Raw genomic sequence first — 22138 nt, forward strand, 5'->3', positions numbered from 1 at the left:
TCAAGTGAAGGCTGAGGTGAGAATGGTGGTATATTGCTATAGAGAGTCTGCATCTGAACAAATAAGTTTGCCTCAAATGTCAAGGCTGTATGGGAGGGAACATTTGAAATGGAAAGGATGGCAACTGTCTAAATGTAAGTACTGTTGTTTGTTAGTAGGTTTAATGTGAACACCAGTGTGTTGCCAGCGTTCAGTGAGGATGAGATCAACATAAAAAGTTGCATGTGGTTTGGAATAGAATCATGTGAAATTTAATTGGGATAATGTCTTTAGAGATTCCAGAAATTGTAACCACTCAGCCTCAACATGAGTCCATATGGCAAAGATGTCATCAATACATCGAATCCAACCCAGAGGCTTACGGCTTATGGATCCCAGGAAAGCCCCCTCCAAGCGACCCACGAGAAGGATGGCATAGGAAGGAGCCACCCTGATTCCCATGACTTCTTATCTGTTTGCATGTCTGCCCCTCAAAGGTGAAGTAGTTGTTGGTTGGTAGGCATAAAGTTGATTAACGTGAGCAGGAAGGATGTCATAGGTTTGAAATCAAGTTGGCGCTGATTGGGGAAATGTTCCACAGCAGACAGACCATGTAAATAGGCGAGGTCGGTATAGAGGAAGGTGGCACCACTGGTGACAAGCAAGGTATGTGGTGGGAGTTGGAGGAGGACAGATTTAAGACATCTAGGAAATGGTTGGTGTCTTTAAAATAGGAGGGAAGTGTTTGTACTATGGGTTGTAGATGTTGATTGACTAAGGTAGATATACGTTCGATGAGGGCTTTGAAGCCAGCAACTATGGGATGGCTAGGATGATTGGGTTTGTGGATCTTAGAAAGACGGTAAAAAGTGGAGATTCATGGTTTGGATGGGGTCATAAGTGCTATGGATTGAGTTGTTAGTCCTTGTGAGGGGCCTGAGGTTGTAAGGAGGGACTGCAGGTGAATTTGAATCACAGGAATAGGTTCTTGATGGTAGATGCTGTACGTAGAGGTGTCCGACAGCTGGCATAGACCTTCCCTAACATACTCCTGGCAGTCAAGTATCACAGTAGTAGCTCCATTGTGGGGTTATCAGATTTTAGGAAATGAAGAGTCTCAAGTTCTGCAGAGGACAAGTCAGCATCACTTTGCGGGGACCTGAGGAAGAGTTGCGAAGCAATGATGGATATGAGGAATTCTTGGAAGATTTGTACGGGATGATTTTAAGGTAGAGGTGGTGGATCAAGTTGGAATCTCTAAATACATTCTTCCAATTAAATTTCACATGGTCCTATTCCAAATTCCAAGCTTCTTTCCTTGATGCCGATATCATCCTAACCAAACGCCCACTGCTGTTCACACTAAACCTACTAACAAACCACAGTACTTACATTTTAACAGTTGCCATTCTTTCCATGTCAAATGCTCCTTCCCAAGCAGTCTTGATATTTGAATCAAACATAGTTCTTCAGATGCAGACTTTTTACAGCAATACTCCACCATTCTCACTTCAGCCTTCATTGGACATAATTACCTCACCAGCCTAGTTCAGAAGCAGATTTAACGGGCTATCACACCAAATTCTGGTACTGTTGATCGCTCCAAAAAACAACTCAGGAGTACACCGCTTGTTGTTCAGTATTATTCTGGTCTTGAATGTATTGATCACGTACCCCAATAAAGCCATGACTTCCTAAAATTGTGCTCTGAAATGAGGTTCATTCTGCCTGAGATTATGCCCACCACAACTAGAATAGCTTTTTATCACCCTCCCAATCTCTGCAACATCATTGTCAAACTCTATGCTCCTTCTGCACCCATCTCCCTACCCTATGGTTCCTACCCCTGTTATTGTCCCCACTGCAAAACTTGCCCTATGTACCCTCCTCCTACTCACATATATCAGCCCTGCACCTGGCAAAACATATACTATCAAAGGGAGAGCCACATGTAAAACAACAAGTCATACACCATCTGTTACGTAAGCACTGTTTTGCCTTTTATGTCGGCATGACCAAGCTGTCAGTTAGGATGAATGGACACAGATACAGGGTGTATACTGGCAAGGCACAATATCCTGTTGCAGAGTAAGTGCTACATCACAGTCATGACGTCAGTGCCTGTTTTCACCACATTTGCCATCCAAATTCTTCCCCTAGACACCAGTTTCAGTTTCTCAGAAATCCGCAGGTGGGAACTGGCGCTGCAACATGTCTTTGGTTCTTGCCACACACCTGACCTGAATTTACATTAATTTCATCAGTCCAAGCATTTCTTCACGGAAACTATTACTTTCTTCACTCCATTTCAGTTTTCTACATCTGTCATTTTCCGGTTGCCTGTTTTCACTGTACCCGTCCTCCCACTTCTGTCACATACAATTCACTTAGATCTTCACTCTTATTAATTCATGCGTGATGTGATAGAAGTGATCTCGGTCTTGCATATCAACCTATCTTCCACCTTTAAGCTCTCATATTTTCAAATCTCATCCGGCGCTGTCCCCAACTATCAGTCTTTCCTTCTCATCTCGTCCAGTAGGTCTCCCCTGGCCTGGTGGCCTGGGGTTCTGGGTGACTTTTCCGAACACTACCCCTTTTCCTAAACCTCACCAGTCCTTTTCCTTCACCCCTATTCCTTCCCTTTCAACATTTCTGTCAGAAGAAGGCGCCACTGGCTCCAAAAGCTTGCATACATTATACCTTTTATATGTCTGTCAAATGTTAATTACAGTATTATGGAGGAATCCGAAGTAATTCTGTCAATAACTTTTCAAGATTTTTGGAAACAATGTTTCCCTTTTATATTAATATAGCTACAGATATACTGCGCTATGTATGTAGCATTATACCATTACTGACCACACACAAACTAAGCAATACAGGCTTTGTGAAACTACAGCGGGAGAGCATGCAGCTAGTGCCCCCAACTAATACTTTTGAGAACATAAAGAAAAAAAGAACAGACATTCGCTACATTGATAAAAAATTCTTAGATTGTGTACAAAAAGACAAGTGAGCATAAAAGTCACTTATCATGATATTAAAAGGATTCTATGCTAGACATAGGACAGGGAAGATATCTTATTCTAACTAACAGGCAGACACAAAAAAATTTCATCACACTCTACATCAATATACGATACCTGTAATGGCATGTTTTTTGTGTCTTAATCCATCGCTTGCAATGCAGAACACGTTATTAAAAGGAAACTTCACTCACGGGAGACGGAATTGCTGGCCTGTATTACCTTCAGAAGGTGAAACTGCAGTACTGTTGATAGACACATATCAGCATGCATGCACTATCCTACCTTTTGGAACTAACAGATCCTTGCTTGGTCAAGTCCCTCCCATCCTAGGTTCTGAATGCCCTGCCCTTCTTTTTTGAACTCCTGCAACCTACTGCTCTCTGCTCCCTGAGGGAAGGAACTATTAGTTGTGAAAGCAAGGAGAACATATGTACTTTCAAGTGTGCCCTTTGCCAGTATTGCAATTATGCCTCCTAGAGGCAAATATTGACCAGCAATTCTGTTTCATAGTTCCATAACAAATCTTATGAGTCTACTACCACTAAGGGAGCAGCAGGAACATGCAACAACCTTTATCTACTACAACGTCTACAAAGAGCAATAGAAAAATTTTATATTAATACATACAACATGACCTTTATACATGTAGTCACATACCACCATAAAAACTTGAACACAGTATCTTGACTTTGGTATTTAATGTACATTTAATGTGTGTGGTTTTGAGCTTTCCCTGTATCATCTGATGATGCCACCTGGCTGAATACTCAAGTAAGTTTCACATTTGATGTATTATCGAAAAATGACCATTAGAAAAAAGAAATTGTGTATGACACTTTAATTCTGAATGCCCTAAGGTGAATGAAAAAAAAATTAAAGTGCCACAAAATATCAGGCACTGACTACTCCATAGCTGAGATGTCAACATGTCTACCTGGGATGTGGAGCACCCAGGTTTGATTACTGGTACTGCCAGGCATTTTTCTTTTGTGAAAGGACTGGAATGGGGTGCATTCAGCCTTGTGAGACCAACTTTGTATGGGGCAGTGCGTCTGTCGAAAACCACCTTTGTCGAATGGTACGCTAAGTATTAGGACGGCCGCAGTGCGAAACACGACGCTGGTCGATCCGGGACGCCAACCAGAATTTACAACAACTTCAGTGGGAGATACTCGAGCATACGTCCTATGCGATTAGGGCACCTTTGGTCCCTTAAAAAAGGCCTTGAAGAGTTGACATTTCCTGTTAGACGACGATGTGCACAGGAAATTATGGACTTCTTCACACAGCAAGACACAGTGATTTATGAAAAGGGTGTCCTCAACCTGGTGCATCAGCGGGATGATTGCCTCAATGCTTATGGAGATTTTGCCTGACTGGCGTACAGATTTTGGACTACACAGCCACTGAACTGAAACTTTTTGATCACCCCCTATATATTTGTGGCAGACTTTTGCTTCAATAGAATATGTAAACTATAGCTCCATGTACTGGCCCTAACGGACCATTCAGTAGCTTCTGGCCACCATATCATCATCTGTCAATGGTGTCATTCAGATGCAGTTGGCGAATGAGTTCAGCACACTGGTCTCATGGCCAGTTAGCTCTCAGAACGTGGAGCTGCTACTTCTCACTCAAGTAGCTCCTCAATTGGCATCAAGAAACTGAACACACCCTATCCAATCCTCCCATCTAGAAAAGTCTCTGGCAATATTGTGAACTGAATCTGGGTCCTCCACATAGCAGTCAGATATGATGATTACCCAGCTACAGAGGAAGACATAGTATGTAAAGCATATACCAAACTTAGATGTTGTGCACTAGGCATGTGGAATACACAGAAATTTTTCTCGACAATTTCTTACTGCCAAACACTGAAACTAATAAAAGGATGAAAGGTGACAATTAACAATATAGTTCACACACACACACCTATGTGGCTACATTGTCTTGACTGGCTATGTTGTATTGCAATGTAGTTTAATTGGGTAAGGTACTGAATTGGTGAGAGTGGGTGAGGGGAGAAAGGAGTTGGGGAGCAGGAAGAGGTGTTGGAGGGAAGGGTTGCTGACAGCTGGGGGGGGGGGGAGGGGGAGGGGGGCAAAGACAGCAAGCACTAATGATAGGAAGACAGACCAGGTAAGTTGCGTGTGCTGCACAATGATGTAGAGTAGCTCACTGGGAAGGGGAAAGAAAACAGAGGAACATGGAAACTGAATAGGGGACAGTACGAGTGTAGAAACAGTAGAGTGGATGCTGTCTGGACTAAGTTGAGGATAGGTGGGGGCCAGGGGATAGTGAAGAATGAAGCTAGGGGATTGTCAGATACATGATTATTTTACAAGGACGATTCCCATCTACATAGTTCACAGAAGCTGGTATTGGGAGGGAGGAGGGTGGAGGAGCGATGGATTCCGATTGTATGTGTGGTGAAGCAGCCACTGAAGTTGAAAATGTTTTACTACCAGGTGGTCAACTCTGCCACAGTTTGGCGCCATCATTCAGGTGGATAGCTAGTTGGTGGTCATGCCTATAGAAATGGCTTGCAAAAGTTACAGCAGAGCTGGTATGTAATATAACTGGTTCCAAGGTGACCTTGCCTTCGAGGATAGGCTATGACTGTGACAGGACTGGAAAAGGATGAGCTTGGCACATGCATAGGACAGGTCATGCAATTGCATCTTCCACAGGGTTATGATTCATGTGGTAATGTGCTGGAAGAAGATGTAGCATTAGGATGGTTCAGGACATTTTGTAGACAGGGTCAGCAGTGGAATATCATTAGAGGTTTTGGGAAGGATTGTAGGTAGTATGTTCTTCATTTATGGATAAGATGATAAGTAGTTGATGCTCTGGTGAATGATATAGTAAAGCTGTTTCATTCTGGGATGATACTGGATAATGTGGACACTGCTCCTTTTCAGTTGGTTCATGAGAGAGGTTGGAGGATTAACAACACATGTGAATATGCCATGGGAAATCTGTTGGTAAAATAGTTTTTGAGAATAAGGGCTTTCTGTGAAGGCCTTAGTAAGATTTCCTGCATAATGGGCAAAGGGTTGCTCATCACTGCTGATGTACTATCAATGAGTGTCTTAACTGTATGGTAGTGGCTTTCTAATGTGGAACGGATGGTAGCCTTCAAAAAGGAGGAACTGTTTATAGTCAGTTAATATGGGCAGTGGATTTTATGGAGACATAGGAGATGTGGAGAATAATGTCCACGAAGGTAGCAAGAGGTGACATAGATTGGAGACAAGGTGTAGACGAATGAGCATACTGTCTTGGCCCTGAGTTCAGTTCATAAAGATATCATCAATTAATATGAATCAGATAAGGTGTTTTCTCTAGATAACCGATATAAGATTAGTGTAGGATGGTGCCTTGTGAGTGCCCATGGCCATGTCATGGATTTGTTTATGTGTCTTTCTCCCAAGGGACAAGTAACGTAGTTTATCAGTAGTTGCATGAGAAATAAGGTGGTGGGTCTGGAAGCAGTTGGACATTGAGAGAGATATCATTCAACAGCTACAGTGCCATGGGTACGGAAAATGTTGGTATATACAGGGAGGTGACATCAACAGTGACGAAAAGGAATCCTCATGGTAATGGAGTGGGAATTGTTGACAGATGATGAAGGAAGTGGTTTTTGTCTTAGACATAAGAAGCTAGGCTACAGGCAACAGGATGGATGTGTTGGTCCACAAGAGGTGAGATTCTTTCCATAGTAGCACAGGAAAAAATATATGAGGTTAGTGTGTGGGAAGTAATTGGCATGAGGAGGCAGGTGGATTTAGAGAACAGGTTCTGGGATAGACCTAAGGATTTGAGTCAGGATTGGAGATTATATAGACTTCTGATACAGGAACACTAAGACAGCACTTGTAGGTGGAAGAATCAGACTGCCAGGGAGCCATTGTGTTTCATCATGAAAGTGGCAGGCACAGGGAGGGTGATTAGATCAAGGTCTGTCTTATACACTCCTGGAAATGGAAGAAAGAACACATTGACACCGGTGTGTCAGACCCACCATACTTGCTCCGGACACTGCGAGAGGGCTGTACAAGCAACGATCACACGCACGGCACAGCGGACACACCAGGAACCGCGGTGTTGGCCGTCGAATGGCGCTAGCTGCGCAGCATTTGTGCACCGCCGCCGTCAGTGTCAGCCAGTTTGCCGTGGCATATGGAGCTCCATCGCAGTCTTTAACACTGGTAGCATGCCGTGACAGCGTGGACGTGAACCGTATGTGCAGTTGACGGACTTTGAGCGAGGGTGTATAGTGGGCATGCGGGAGGCCGGGTGGACGTACCGCTGAATTGCTCAACACGCGGAGCGTGAGGTCTCCACAGTACATCGATGTTGTCGCCAGTGGTCGGCGGAAGGTGCACGTGCCCGTCGACCTGGGACCGGACCGCAGCGACGCACGGATGCACGCCAGGACTGTAGGATCCTACGCAGTGCCGTTGGGGACCGCACCGCCACTTCCCAGCAAATTAGGGACACTGTTGCTCCTGGGGTATCGGCGAGGACCATTCGCAACTGTCTCCATGAAGCTGGGCTACGGTCCCGCACACCGTTAGGCCGTCTTCCGCTCACGCCCCAACATCGTGCAGCCCGCCTCCAGTGGTGTCGCGACAGGTGTGAATGGAGGGACGAATGGAGACGTGTCGTCTTCAGCGATGAGAGTCGCTTCTGCCTTGGTGCCAATGATGGTCGTATGCTTGTTTGGCGCCGTGCAGGTGAGCGCCACAATCAGGACTGCATACGACCGAGGCACACAGGGCCAACACCCGGCATCATGGTGTGGGGAGCGATCTCCTACACTGGCCGTACACCACTGGTGATCGTCGAGGGGACACTGAATAGTGCACGGTACATCCAAACCGTCATCGAACCCATCGTTCTACCATTCCTAGACCGGCAAGGGAACTTGCTGTTCCAACAGGACAATGCACGTCTGCATGTATCCCATGCCACCTAACGTGCTCTAGAAGGTGTAAGTCAACTACCCTGGCCAGCAAGATCTCCGGATCTGTCCCCCATTGAGCATGTTTGGGACTGGATGAAGCGTCGGCTCACGCGGTCTGCACGTCCAGCACGAACGCTGGTCCAACTGAGGCGCCAGGTGGAAATGGCATGGCAAGCCGTTCCACAGGACTACATCCAGCATCTCTACGATCGTCTCCATGGGAGAATAGCAGCCTGCATTGCTGCGAAAGGTGGATATACACTGTACTAGTGCCGACATTGTGCATGCTCTGTTGCCTGTGTCTATGTGCCTGTGGTTCTGTCAGTGTGATCATGTGATGTATCTGACCCCAGGAATGTGTCAATAAAGTTTCCCCTTCCTGGGACAATGGTTTCTTTATCTATCAAGAAGTCTGTGTTATTGGGAAGGCACCTAAGAAAAAGGGGTGAGGCCAAGTTGCAGGTAAGAAATTTCTGATAGCTACGAAGGGCGTGGTTGAGTGGGAGTGTTGTCCATACTTTGTTGTTGTTGTTGTTGTTGTTGCCTTGAATTCTCTCTCTCTCTCTCTCTCTCTCTCTCTCTCTCTCTCACACACACACACACACACACACACACCATTTGTTCGATCTGTCTCTACATTTTCCTTCTCACCTTTCTTATGCACACTAGTGCAGTTATGCAGGACTCACATGGCAGCCAGTAATGCCCAATGTGCTGTAATCTGACTGTAGTGTACATTTCCCTCTCTTTATCTGATTGCTGTGTTTCAGTTTAATATTATTTAACTATCAAATTATTTCATCTAATCTATCCACCTTCCTGCTACACATTGCTCCACTGATTATTTCACTTGATATGTGTGGAGAAACATTACCAACAAAGCAAGGTTTTTTCTCTTCACATAACGATCACAGCATTTTGATCATGACTGAACTAGCCTGCACCCCAATGGGTAAATTAGCATCAACTCAACCTACCCACTCTCTTATGATGAGTTTTCAACATCAATTCACACAAATGGACATCTGCTGCCAGTGTAACGATTGAAATTTTTTACAGGCCAAGGGAATTAAGTGAAGAGCGATTATTAATACTAACTTCAGCTCTTTTGCAAACGATTCAGTTATCTATAATGAAGCACTGTCTAAAAAATGCTGCACAAATATGATTTCAAAGTGGTTCAGAGACTGGCAACTTATTTTAAATGTTCAGAAATGTAAAACCGTGCACTTCATGAAATATGGAAAAGTAATATCTTATGATTACAATATCAATGAGTCACAACTGAAGGCAGTCAACTCATGCAAATACCTGGGTGTAACAATTTGTGGGGATGTCAACTGGAATGACCACAAGGGATCAATCATAGTTAAGGCAAGTATCAAACTATGATTCATTGGTAGAATACTGGGGAAACACTGCCAGGCTACAAGAAACACTACACACAAAACATTCATGCATCCCATCTTGCTCAAGTGTGTGGGACCCATACTGAATAGGACTAAAAAGGGACAATAGCTATCCAGTGAAAGCCTACTTACAAACTTACAGTATTAGTGAAGAATCCAGAGGTACACTTTGCCCACTACGTATCACTTCCAAAGGGTCCACAAAGGCAAGATTACACTAATTCAGGTGCACACAGGGGGGGGGGGGGGGTTTAAGCAGTCACTTCCTGTGCTCCATATAAATAGGAATGGGAACCCTAAAATGTGATATCCCTTCTAAGAATCATCAGGTGCATTTCGTCTCATGTTTCAGCAGACATTTGTAATTTCGTTTTTGCCTTGTATAGTTGGAGTCAGCCCAAACAGATACTGTTCATCACAATTTTCATGTGACATTCAATGACGATGGAAAGCATTGTTTTTTCCCCCATTTCAAACAAAATGATTGTTAAAATGGAGTTTTATGTGCAAAGTCAATAGAGTGGCCCCAAATCAGTCTAGTGCGATATTAATTTTATGAGTATACAGGGTGTGTCATGAGGTTTCCTCCGGTTTCTGGAGGGTATTCCTTAGGTTATGTGGGACAAAAAATGTAAATAAAGTAATGGGATCAGATCCATAATTAAGGAACTACAGTAATCAAAAAACTCAGGAAAAGGGCAGAAAAAAACTTTTACTGTAGGATTTCACTATCAAAAATGCACATAATAATTAATTTACACAATTTTGTAGCAGTCTCCTGCATTCAGAGAGGACTTAAAGAAAGTGTTCAAAATTTCATCCCTGCATTCGATGGCAAAGATTCAGACAGGAGTGAACTACATGAGTAGTATTTCATAATTTCACATGCTTGTTCCTTATTGACGTTGCGGCATCAAAAATGCGTTGTATGAATTCTTCTCATGTTTCCACCTTAACTTCATACAGAATGTCTTTCATCCACCCCCAGATGCAGTAATCTAGGGGTGTTAAATCTGGGGATCTGGCAGGCCAGTTGATAGGGCCCCCACGACCTATTCATTGATGTGGGAATTGCTGATTAAGATAAGCTGTTACCACATGGTGGAAGTGTGCAGATGCCCTGTCATGTTGGTCAAACATGTGGCGTCTTGTTTCCAGAGGAACATCTTCAAGAAGCTGCAATAAATCTTCTCGCAGAAAGTTACAGTACATCTGACCATTTAAATTTTCTGGGAGAATAACTGGCCCCAGAACTGGTCACACAGAACACCACACCAGACATTGACACTGAATCTGCGTTGAAATTGGGATACTACTGTGGTATGGGGATTTTCATCTGTCCAGACATGCATGTTATGCATTTTGTTGATTCCACTTCTTGTAAAGGTTGCCTCATCACTGAACATTATGAAGTGACAGAGCTGCTGATTTCCATTTAACCAGTTACAAAAGTGCAAACGGCTGGCACAATCATGTGGCTCTAAATGGTGAACTTCCTGCACATGAAAAGGATACAGTCCATTCTCATGAAGAATCCTCCATACCTTAGATTGTGAAACATTCAATCAGGTAGCTAGGCATCTTGTACTTGAGCAAGGACTGCGGTGTACTGAATTAAGGGTTTCTTCTTCTTCTTGAACGTCACAATATCTTTCGGAGTGAATACAAATACTGGGAAAAGTACCAGTTTCTAGCAATGTTCAATATGTTCCACTCAATGTTTTGGGACTTGGAATCCTATGATTAGGATACCTACAGTCATATTCAGCAACAGCAGCTTCTGCATTACCATCACAGAAGCCCAACATGTACACCATCTCTACACACTCTTGCGATGGAAACTTGTATGGCATTGCAAAGTGTACTGTACACAGGACACAATAACAGTAAACAGTGACTGCAGTATCAACAGCATGGTTGTTATGCAAACGTACCACTCGCTGCACTTGTCTACCTAAGACTGATCGTGTGTCTTATGAACACAAATGTCGTGCTCCATATACCGTGGCACATTTTGGAACTCTGTTGTAGCTCCTTAATCATGGATTTGATAACACTACTGTATTTACATTTTTTGTTCCAAATAACCTAAGGAATAACCTCCAGCAACCGGGGGAAAACCTCATGGCTCACCCTATATATTAACAAGAAGAATAACCAGTACTCCTGTGGTGAAAGCACTGCCCTGGTCAAAGCTGACTGCTACTGCCATGCAGTAGTGCTGCCCAATAGTTCCTGTGGTACTGGTTATTATTTGGTTTCACAGCTCCTGTTAATACATATTGATAAAACGAATGCTGCACTAATTTGGACTGCTCTATCAGACGAGCATGTAAAACTGCACTTTGAACACAATTTTGTTTGTAACAGAAAACAAATCAACACTTTCCATCAATACTGACTGTTGCATGAAAGACATGATAAGCAGTATTTGTCTGAGCTGACTCCAGCTACACTTTGCAAAAAGGAATTACAAATATGTTCTGAAACACCAGAGTAAACGCGCCTGATGACTCTCATGAGGGGCACCTTGTATGTATATATTCTTTCATCTGAAGCACAAATCTTCACAGGCATTGTTTTAAGAAATAAACTTCAGCTCAAAAGAGCCGCTCTCTCAGTATGAACAGTTGGTAAGTTCTATGAGCAACTATCCAAGAGTAGAGTTTACATGTGTCTACTAGCAAGTCCATGTGCCGAACCTCACAACCGTGTATACATTGAGTTGTGCTCTAAAACAATCTTCAAGAGTCACCCTCAGCAATTTACTCTTTAACACACATACTTCTTTAGGCGATAGATCAAACAGTGGACACACACATATAATAATTAATGCTGGGCTGGGTTTTGCACGACACCTGCTGTTCTTCCTCAGAGTGTGCAAGCGTGCGCGCGCACACACACACACACACACACACACACACACACACACAGAGAGAGAGAGAGAGAGAGAGAGAGAGAGAGAGAGAGAGAGAAATTTTACTTTTCTCTTTTTGATCTTCAATCTTCTGGCGGGTTAATGTAACGGGCCATGACTTTTTCTCCTACAGCAACCTCTTCATCTCAGAATAGTGGTTACAGTCAACTTCCTCTATTATCTGTTGGCTATATTCCAATCTCTCTCCACCTCTACAGTCTTTACTGTCTTTAGCTCCCTCTACCACCATGAAAGTTGTCCCTTATGTTTTAACACAAGTCCTACCATCTCCTCCCTTCCTCCTTTCAGTATCATCCACATATTTCTTTTTTTACTGATTCTCAAGTGAACTTTCAGATTTCTGTCTTAGTACACCTATTTTACATCATCATTTGATAGCACCACATCTCAAATGTTTCAATTCTCTTCTTTTCTGGTTCCCCACAATCCAAGATCCACTTCCCTGCAATGCTATGCTCCAAATGGACATTCTCAGAAATTTCTTCTCGCAATTTAGATCTATGTTTGACGCTAGTTGTCTTTTGGCAGGAATAACCTCCTTGCTTGTGTAAGTCTACTGTTTTGTCCTTACTGCTTTGTCTGTCGTGTTATTTTGCTTCTAAGGTAGTAGAATTCCACCATTCCATGGTATTATTCCTCATTACATTCAACTTTCTTCAGTTTATTGGTTGGTTGGTTGATTGATTTGAGGGAGGGGACCAAACAGTGAGGTCAATGATCCCTTTGGATTAGGAAGGATGGGGAAAGAAGTCGGCCGTATGGAAAACCTAAGTCAGTATGGCTGGATGCAGGTTTGAACTGTCGTCCTCCCACATGCAAGTTCAGGGTGCTAACCATTGCGCCCCCTCACTCAGTCTTCAGTTTATTGTAATTCTTCTAAGACTATCAGTGTCACCAGGAATCTTATTGATGAGATTGTTTTACCCAGAATTTTAATCTCATACCTGAACTGTCATTTTTGCACATATGTATTTCATTTTTGCCATTGCTTCTTCAGTGTGTAATTGAACAGTAGAGGTAAAAGACAACATCCCTGTTTTATAATTTTTATAATCCAAGCACTTCATTCTTGGTCTTCCATTCTTTTCCCCCACTTGGTTCTTGTACATATTGTGTATTACCCATCTTTCCTTATACCTTACATCTCTTTTCCTGAAAATTTTGAACATCTTACACCATTTTATATTGTCAAATGCTTTTTTATGTCAACAAATTTTATGAATGTGTCTTGATTTTTCTTAAGCCTTGCTTCCAATATCAAGCACAATGCCAAGACTGCATCTTATGTCTTTACCTTTCCTAAGGCCAAACTGATAATCTTCTAATAGGTCCTCAACTTTCATTTCCATCTGTACTTTATTCTTGTCAGCAACTTGATGTATGAACTATTATGCTGATTGTGCAACAATTCCACACTTATCTGCCTTTGCTATTTTTAGAATTAAGTGAATCATATTTCTTCAGAAGTCTGGTGGTATGTCTCTCGACTCTCAGATTCTACAAACCAACCTCGACAGCAGTTTAGTTGCCACTTTTCCCAATGATTTTGAAACTCCAAGGAAATTTTATCTATGCCTTTTACCTCATCTGCAAGTCTTTCAAAGCTCTGTTAAAGCCTGACTCTATCACTATATCAGCTATATCTCCCATACACTCCAATTTCTTCTTCTAGCATATTGCCAGATAGTTTATCTCCCTTGTAGAGGCCTTTAATTTACTTTTTATATCCATCCTCCTCTGCATTTAACAGTGGAATTCCTCTTGCACTCATAATTTTGATGCCTTCACTTTTAATTTTACCACAGGCTGCTTGACTTTTCTCTATGCTTAATCAGTCCTTCTGACCACAAATTCTTTTTTGATTTGTACTTACTTTTCCTGCAGTCATTCTGCCTCAGCTTCCCAGCACTTCCTTTTTATTTCATTCGTAAGTGACTTGTATTCCTGTCTCTCTTGAATAATTTTTACTTTTATTGACTGGCTGAAATATTTTTTTTCATTATCCCAAGTTTCTTTGCAATTTACTTGCTTGCACCTATAGGCCTATCAGCCTGTCCAATTTCTGTGATTACTCTTTTTTGTGATGCCCATTCCTCTTCAATTGAACTGCCCGCTTTGGCATTCATTATTGCAGTATCTACAGCATATATAACACTGAAATTTTCACTCTTCAGGGTCGAGTCTCTGTCAGCACACAGCTTTAATCTGTTGGGAAGTTTAATATCAGTACACACACTGCTGCAGAATGAAAATTTCATTCTGAAAACATCCCCCCCGCTGTGGCTAAGCCATGGTTCCGCAATATCCTTCTTCCAGAAGTGCTAGTCCTGCGGGTTTCACAAGAGAAGTTTGGTAGGCAAGGGATGAAGTACTGACAGAAATAAAGCTGTGAGGGTTGGTTGTGAGTCGTACTTGGGTAGCTCATTCGATAGAGCTCTTGCCCGTGAAAGGCAAAGGTTCCAATTTTGAATTTTGGTCTGGCACACAGATTTTATCTGGCAGGAAGTTTCATCTATGATCACTCCTCAGTACTTTAATATCCCACTTCTTTCCACTTCTTCATTGTCACTAAATTGTGATCTGAGTCTATACCTGCTAACTTTAGAATATAAGTCTCACCATAACCTTCCTCTTGTGATTTTTGAACAATGTATTTACAATTATTAACTAAAATGTATTCAAACTCAATAGGTTTTTCTTCTGCCTCATGCCTAGTACCACACCCTTATTCTCCCATACTTCTAGCTTCTATTCCTTCCCCTAATACAGCATTCCACTCTCCCATGCTTATTGGACCTTCATCTTGCTTTGCATACTGAATTACGTGTTCAATATTCTCACATACTTCCTCTGTATCTCCACATTCTGGTTGTGGTGTCAGCATGTATACGTGAACTGTTGTCATTGACATTAATTTGCAGTCAATTCTAATGAGAATAATTCTATCACTGAACTGTTCACATCAACTCATTCTCTGCCCTACCCTCCTATTCAGAATGAATCCTACTTCCATCATACCATTTACTGGCACTGTTTATATTAATATTTGTCTGACCAGAAATCTTATCTTCTTTCTATTTCAGTTCACTGACCCACACTATATCTAGTTGGACTCACTGCACTTACTTTTTCACATTTTATAGCTTCCCTAACAAATTCAGACTTCTGTAATTCCATGTTCCAACTCTTAGAATGTCACCCTTTTGTTTGTTATTCAATCTTTTTCTCTTGGTTACCTCCACTTGGCAGTCCTCTCCCAGAGATCTGAATGGGGGACTAAACCACAACCTCTGCTGATGAAGAGATCATAATAGTTTTACAATTACAAGCCATGTGTCCTACATATACTCATTATGCATGTTTAATGTAGCAGTTTCTACTGCCTTCTGTGCCTCACACCAACGATCACTATTGATTCTTCTGTCTTTAGGTGCAGTTTACGAACCCAAGGGCAATGCAGTGGCCTGAATCTCTTCCAATTCCTACACAGTCTCTGACAAGACTGTTTGTAGAATGAGGGTGACTTCTTATACCGTAAACTTTCAGACACAATTGTTGGTGATCTTTTAAACAATTTAAGCAGAGGCTGGAAGCAAACCGGAGACTCAGGACATTTTGATTACCAGTCAAAGACGTTCCTCTTAGGCCATGGTGACACACATTATAATGACAGAAGGCAATATGAAAGTTAACACAACAATCTCTATTTTTTCTGTGTTGTTAGGCTCATGAAGGCATTCTCCATTCATAAACAGCAACACTTCCACTGACTCATTTATCATCAGAACCAGAATGTGGTTATGTTTTCCACTTCAAAAATGAAATATACCAATTTTTCAAGTACTCACCTATTCACAACCTCCATCGAATGCAATGACATTTCCATATTAACAAGGACACTGAAATATTCTGTGATTTGGCTTGACTGCATCAGCTTTAGTAGAACTTCTATAGCTATTAATGGATTACTTTCGACCAGATCTGGAAGCTATGAAAAGTCATTAGGTTTATGTTACTTGAATTATATGCAACATTAACATTCCTGTACAGACAATTATTGATTAATGTGAATATCTTTTATCAGTGTAATGTTTCCTTTGTCCATATATAAATTTCAATTAATTTTATAAATCAAGAACTTTATTTTCTTGGAAAATTAAAACAAGCAAGATTACTTTTTGGAACATGATGCAGAAAATCTTTTAATCAGATAATTACTAACTAGAGACATGACGAAACTACATAAAGTTCTAGAGTAATCAAGTTCATCATTGGCAAGATGCTAATTTTCCATTCTTTTGCAAATTTCATTAGACAGTAAAAGCACAGTCCACATTCTTCTAAAAAATAAAAGAAAGAAATCATAACTTTTAAGTGTTCCTATATCTAGTATTATTATGCATTCAGTAACAAAAACCACACCACCACCACCACTACCATCACCACCACCACTACCATCACCACCACCACCGACAACAACAACAACAAAAACAACCACGACAACTATACCCACAATGAATGAGCCCTTACCAACTTGTCTCACCTTCAATGCAGTGTCTAAAGCCAACAATGAAACCCTATCATGCTGATACTATCAGTACTGACTCGAATGTTGGAACGTAGTAGTACTGAAGTGAAAGAAGTCTCAGCATCAGAGTGGTAAATAAATGTTTGAAATCAGTAACTCAATATTTATTGCTAGTTGTTCCTAACTGCACTAATAAATAAACACCTTCTCCAGCCTTTTTGTAAAACTGTTCGTATTTCCACTGAAAGTATGTAAATGAGAATTTAGGTAATATTTCCATTACAAACAAATGGCCATGATCCTTACCAAATGAAAATTACAGACTTTTATGATAATGTAGTTGAAAACAAATGGGGACACTGGTATAGACTAACTTAGGCACCTTACTGAGTTGTTATGTGGCTTTTTTGGGCTGTTATTATACCTTTCAATCTTGATACACAGATAGACAACTTCATAAATGAAGACATGCTAGATGTAGGCCAAAAGAGTGGACTAATGTTCGATGCTTCTTCACCAGAGGACGATGATGACGATGACAGAGAGGCTGACCTTTCATCAGTCACATCTGTCGAACAGCTTATGTATAATGGGGCAGGGTGTCAAAATGAGGAAATAAGCGAGGGTGAAGCCTGCTTTGAAGGTGTAATATCATCAAATACCACTTTGGCCCTGTCTGTAACAGGGGAGTATATTATTGGAAATGTAGATGAAATAAGGGAAATCTGTCTTTCAGGACCGTCAAGAGGAATTTTAAACTATTAAACAAAAAAAGAGACTTGGCTTTTGGAGTAAACATATTGAAAACCAGGATACACAACAACAGAAATTTTCAAAGGTCAACACAATTTGTCTACCTAAATTTAATAATGCATATAGTAAGAATATGCCCCCCCATGAACCATGGACCTTGCCGCTGGTGGGGAGGCTTGCGTGCCTCAGCGATACAGATGGCCGTACCGTAGGTGCAACCACAACGGAGGGGTATCTGTTGAGAGGCCAGACAAACATGTGGTTCCTGAAGAGGGGCAGCAGCCTTTTCAGTAGTTGCAGGGGCAACAGTCTGGATGATTGACTGATCTGGCCTTGTAACATTAACCAAAACGGCCTTGCTGTGCTGGTACTGCGAACGGCTGAAAGCAAGGGGAAACTACAGCCGTAATTTTTCCCGAGGACATGCAGCTCTACTGTATGATTAAATGATGATGGCGTCCTCTTGGGTAAAATATTCCGGAGGTAAAATAGTCCCCCATTCGGATCTCCGGGCGGGGACTACTCAGGAGGACGTTGTTATCAGGAGAAAGAAAACTGGCGTTCTACGGATCGGAGCGTGGAATGTCAGATCCCTTAATCGGGCAGGTAGGTTAGAAAATTTAAAAAGGGAAATGGATAGGTTAAAGTTAGATATAGTGGGAATTAGTGAAGTTCGGTGGCAGGAGGAACAAGACTTTTGGTCGGGTGATTACAGGGTTATAAATACAAAATCAAATAGGGGTAATGCAGGAGTAGGTTTCATAATGAATAAAAAAATAGGAGTGCGGGTTAGCTACTACAAACAGCATAGTGAACGCATTATTGTGGCCAAGATAGACACAAAGCCCATGCCTACTACAGTAGTACAAGTTTATATGCCAACTACCTCTGCAGATGATGAAGAAATAGATGAAATGTATGACGAGATAAAAGAAATTATTCAGGTAGTGAAAGGAGACGAAAATTTAATAGTCATGGGTGACTGGAATTCGTCAGTAGGAAAAGGGAGAGAAGGAAACATAGTAGGTGAATATGGATTGGGGGGAAGGAATGAAAGAGGAAGCCGCCTTGTAGAATTTTGCACAGAGCATAACTTAATCATAGCCAACACTTGGTTCAAGAATCATAAAAGAAGGTTGTATACCTGGAAGAATCCTGGAGATACTAGTAGGTATCAGATAGATTATATAATGGTAAGACAGAGATTTCGGAACCAGGTTTTAAATTGTAAGACATTTCCTGGGGCAGATGTGGATTCTGACCACAATCTATTGGTTATGACCTGTAGATTGAAACTGAAGAAACTGCAAAAAGGTGGGAATTTAAGGAGATGGGACCTGGATAAACTGAAAGAACCAGAGGTTGTAGAGAGTTTCAGGGAGAGCATAAGGGAACAATTGACAGGAATGGGGGAAAGAAATACAGTAGAAGAAGAATGGGTAGCTCTGAGGGATGAAGTAGTGAAGGCAGCAGAGGATCAAGTAGGTAAAAAGACGAGGGCTAATAGAAATCCTTGGGTAACAGAAGAAATATTGAATTTAATTGATGAAAGGAGAAAATACAAAAATGCAGTAAATGAAGCAGGCAAAAAGGAATACAGACGTCTCAAAAATGAGCTCGACAGGAAGTGCAAAATGGCTAAGCAGGGATGGCTAGAGGACAAATGTAAGGATGTAGAGGATTGTCTCACTAGGGGTAAGATAGATACTGCCTACAGGAAAATTAAAGAGACCTTTGGAGAGAAGAGAACCACTTGTATGAATATCAAGAGCTCAGATGGCAACCCAGTTCTAAGCAAAGAAGGGAAGGCAGAAAGGTGGAAGGAGTATATAGAGGGTTTATACAAGGGCGATGTACTTGAGGACAATATTATGGAAATGGAAGAGGATGTAGATGAAGACGAAATGGGAGATAAGATACTGCGTGAAGAGTTTGACAGAGCACTGAAAGACCTGAGTCGAAACAAGGCCCCGGGAGTAGACAACATTCCATTTGAACTGCTGATGGCCTCGGGAGAGCCAGTCATGACAAAACTCTACCATCTGGTGAGCACGATGTATGAGACAGGCAAAATACCCTCAGACTTCAAGAAGAATATAATAATTCCAATCCCAAAGAAAGCAGGTGTTGACAGATGTGAAAATTACCGAACTATCAGTTTAATAAGTCACAGCTGCAAAATACTAACGCGAATTCTTTACAGACGAATGGAAAAACTGGTAGAAGCCGACCTCGGGGAAGATCAGTTTGGATTCCGTAGAAATGTTCGTACACGTGAGGCAATACTGACCTTACGACTTATCTTAGAAGAAAGATTAAGAAAAGGCAAACCTACGTTTCTAGCATTTGTAGACTTAGAGAAAGCTTTTGACAATGTTAACTGGAATACTCTCTTTCAAATTCTGAAGGTGGCAGGGGTAAAATACAGGGAACGAAAGGCTATTTACAGTTTGTACAGAAACCAGATGGCAGTTATAAGAGTCGAGGGCCATGAAAGGGAAGCAGTGGTTGGGAAAGGAGTAAGACAGGGTTGTAGCCTCTCCCCGATGTTATTCAATCTGTATATTGAGCAAGCAGTAAAGGAAACAAAAGAAAAATTCGGAGTAGGTATTAAAATTCATGGAGAAGAAGTAAAAACTTTGAGGTTCGCCGATGACATTGTAATTCTGTCAGAGACAGCAAAGGACTTGGAAGAGCAGTTGAACGGAATGGACAGTGTCTTGAAAGGAGGATATAAGATGAACATCAACAAAAGCAAAACGAGGATAATGGAATGTAGTCAAATTAAGTTGGGTGATGCTGAGGGAATTAGATTAGGAAATGAGACACTTAAAGTAGTAAAGGAGTTTTGCTATTTAGGGAGTAAAATAACCGATGATGGTCGAAGTAGAGAGGATATAAAATGTAGACTGGCAATGGCAAGGAAAGCGTTTCTCAAGAAGAGGAATTTGTTAACATCGAGTATAGATTTAAGTGTCAGGAAGTCGTTTCTGAAAGTATTTGTATGGAGTGTAGCCATGTATGGAAGTGAAACATGGACGATAACTAGTTTGGACAAGAAGAGAATAGAAGCTTTCGAAATGTGGTGCTACAGAAGAATGCTGAAGATAAGGTGGGTAGATCACGTAACTAATGAGGAGGTATTGAATACGATTGGGGAGAAGAGAAGTTTGTGGCACAACTTGACTAGAAGAAGGGATCGGTTGGTAGGACATGTTTTGAGGCATCAAGGGATCACAAATTTAGCATTGGAGGGCAGTGTGGAGGGTAAAAATCGTAGAGGGAGACCAAGAGATGAATACACTAAGCAGATTCAGAAGGATGTAGGTTGCAGTAGATACTGGGAGATGAAGAAGCTTGCACAGGATAGAGTAGCATGGAGAGCTGCATCAAACCAGTCTCAGGACTGAAGACCACAACAACAACAACAACAACAAGAATATTATGATCCATGAGGTTAATATACAGCAGAGGGACATTCAAGCCACAATGGAGGTGGGACTAAAAAGGTTTAAAGCATCTGCCGTGTAAGTGTATGTTTTCGAGAAGAAACATGGCATTGTGTCACAAGAAATAACTGATCTTATTACAACTAAAAATCTGGGTAACAAGAGAGCCATATTTACTGCATGTGAAGAGTTTATCACTGGCAACAGAGCTCTAATGGAAATTGTCAGCAGGCAGAATGTGTACAATAGCAATTTAAGTGGGTTCAATTTATAAATTATATCTGGCCAAACTCTTGCCAAAAAACGAATGAAAGGTGTTGACACAGTCGTGTGGTTTGACCGTAACAAGACACAAAGCTACATCATAATGCCAACAGTATATGCAGATGGACACTCGTTATCACCACTGCTAGTAGTTTTAATGCAGGCAAATGGGAAATTTGTGTAGCGAATTAAACAAAGTTTGTTTGTTGCAGACAATATTTTAGCAGTTGCCTGTGATAGAGAGATCTTTGTTTTGAACATTTAATATTGTGATTCACAAATGAAGGTTAAAAGAATGAAATTAATGTTTCATTAAATAGTGGCATAGTGGAAATAAATTATTTTCTTAGGATTGTAAATATTACACTGTTAAAGTACATTTGCAGGAGTAGTGCTGTTCTTCCATGTGATTGGCAGGATTAAATTCATTAACTTCATTTCATAATAACTCAGCTGCTTATGTTTATTGAAAAATTATTAAAATAATATTGAACATATACGTGTGTGAGTTGACATATACATATTGTGTAATCATAGCCTTCTTAAAATATGAGGTCAAGTTAGTGATGTTCCATTGTCAATAAGGTTTGGGAACCAGCACTAGGTCTAACTAAGAAGACGCTATGCACTAAACAAACAGAATGAGCTGGCGGACACAATGGATGGATTGCCTATATCCATGTTACCACTGCCGGGACAACCGCCTGATGTTGCCGAATACGAATGCCAATGCACTTGCCTCTTTGGCCACCAATGTGTGCCCTCAGGTGTCAACTGTGTATGGAGACTAATGAGGAGAGGGGATGTAAGT

The 22138-nt window shown here is 41.5% G+C and overlaps 1 protein-coding gene across 1 annotated transcript in view; it reads right to left on the reverse strand.

Annotated features, from left to right (window-relative positions):
* Window positions 1-22138, reverse strand: part of LOC126190774 (CCR4-NOT transcription complex subunit 11) — a 111214-nt gene that overhangs the window by 16693 nt on the left and 72383 nt on the right. Inside the window, exon 8 of the mRNA XM_049931308.1 lies at window positions 16182-16321. Coding sequence (XP_049787265.1) covers window positions 16182-16321 — 140 coding nt within the window. The remainder of the gene's footprint in view (window positions 1-16181; window positions 16322-22138) is intronic.

This window comes from Schistocerca cancellata, chromosome 6 (assembly GCF_023864275.1).
Source record: "Schistocerca cancellata isolate TAMUIC-IGC-003103 chromosome 6, iqSchCanc2.1, whole genome shotgun sequence".
Lineage (NCBI taxonomy): Eukaryota > Metazoa > Arthropoda > Insecta > Orthoptera > Acrididae > Schistocerca > Schistocerca cancellata.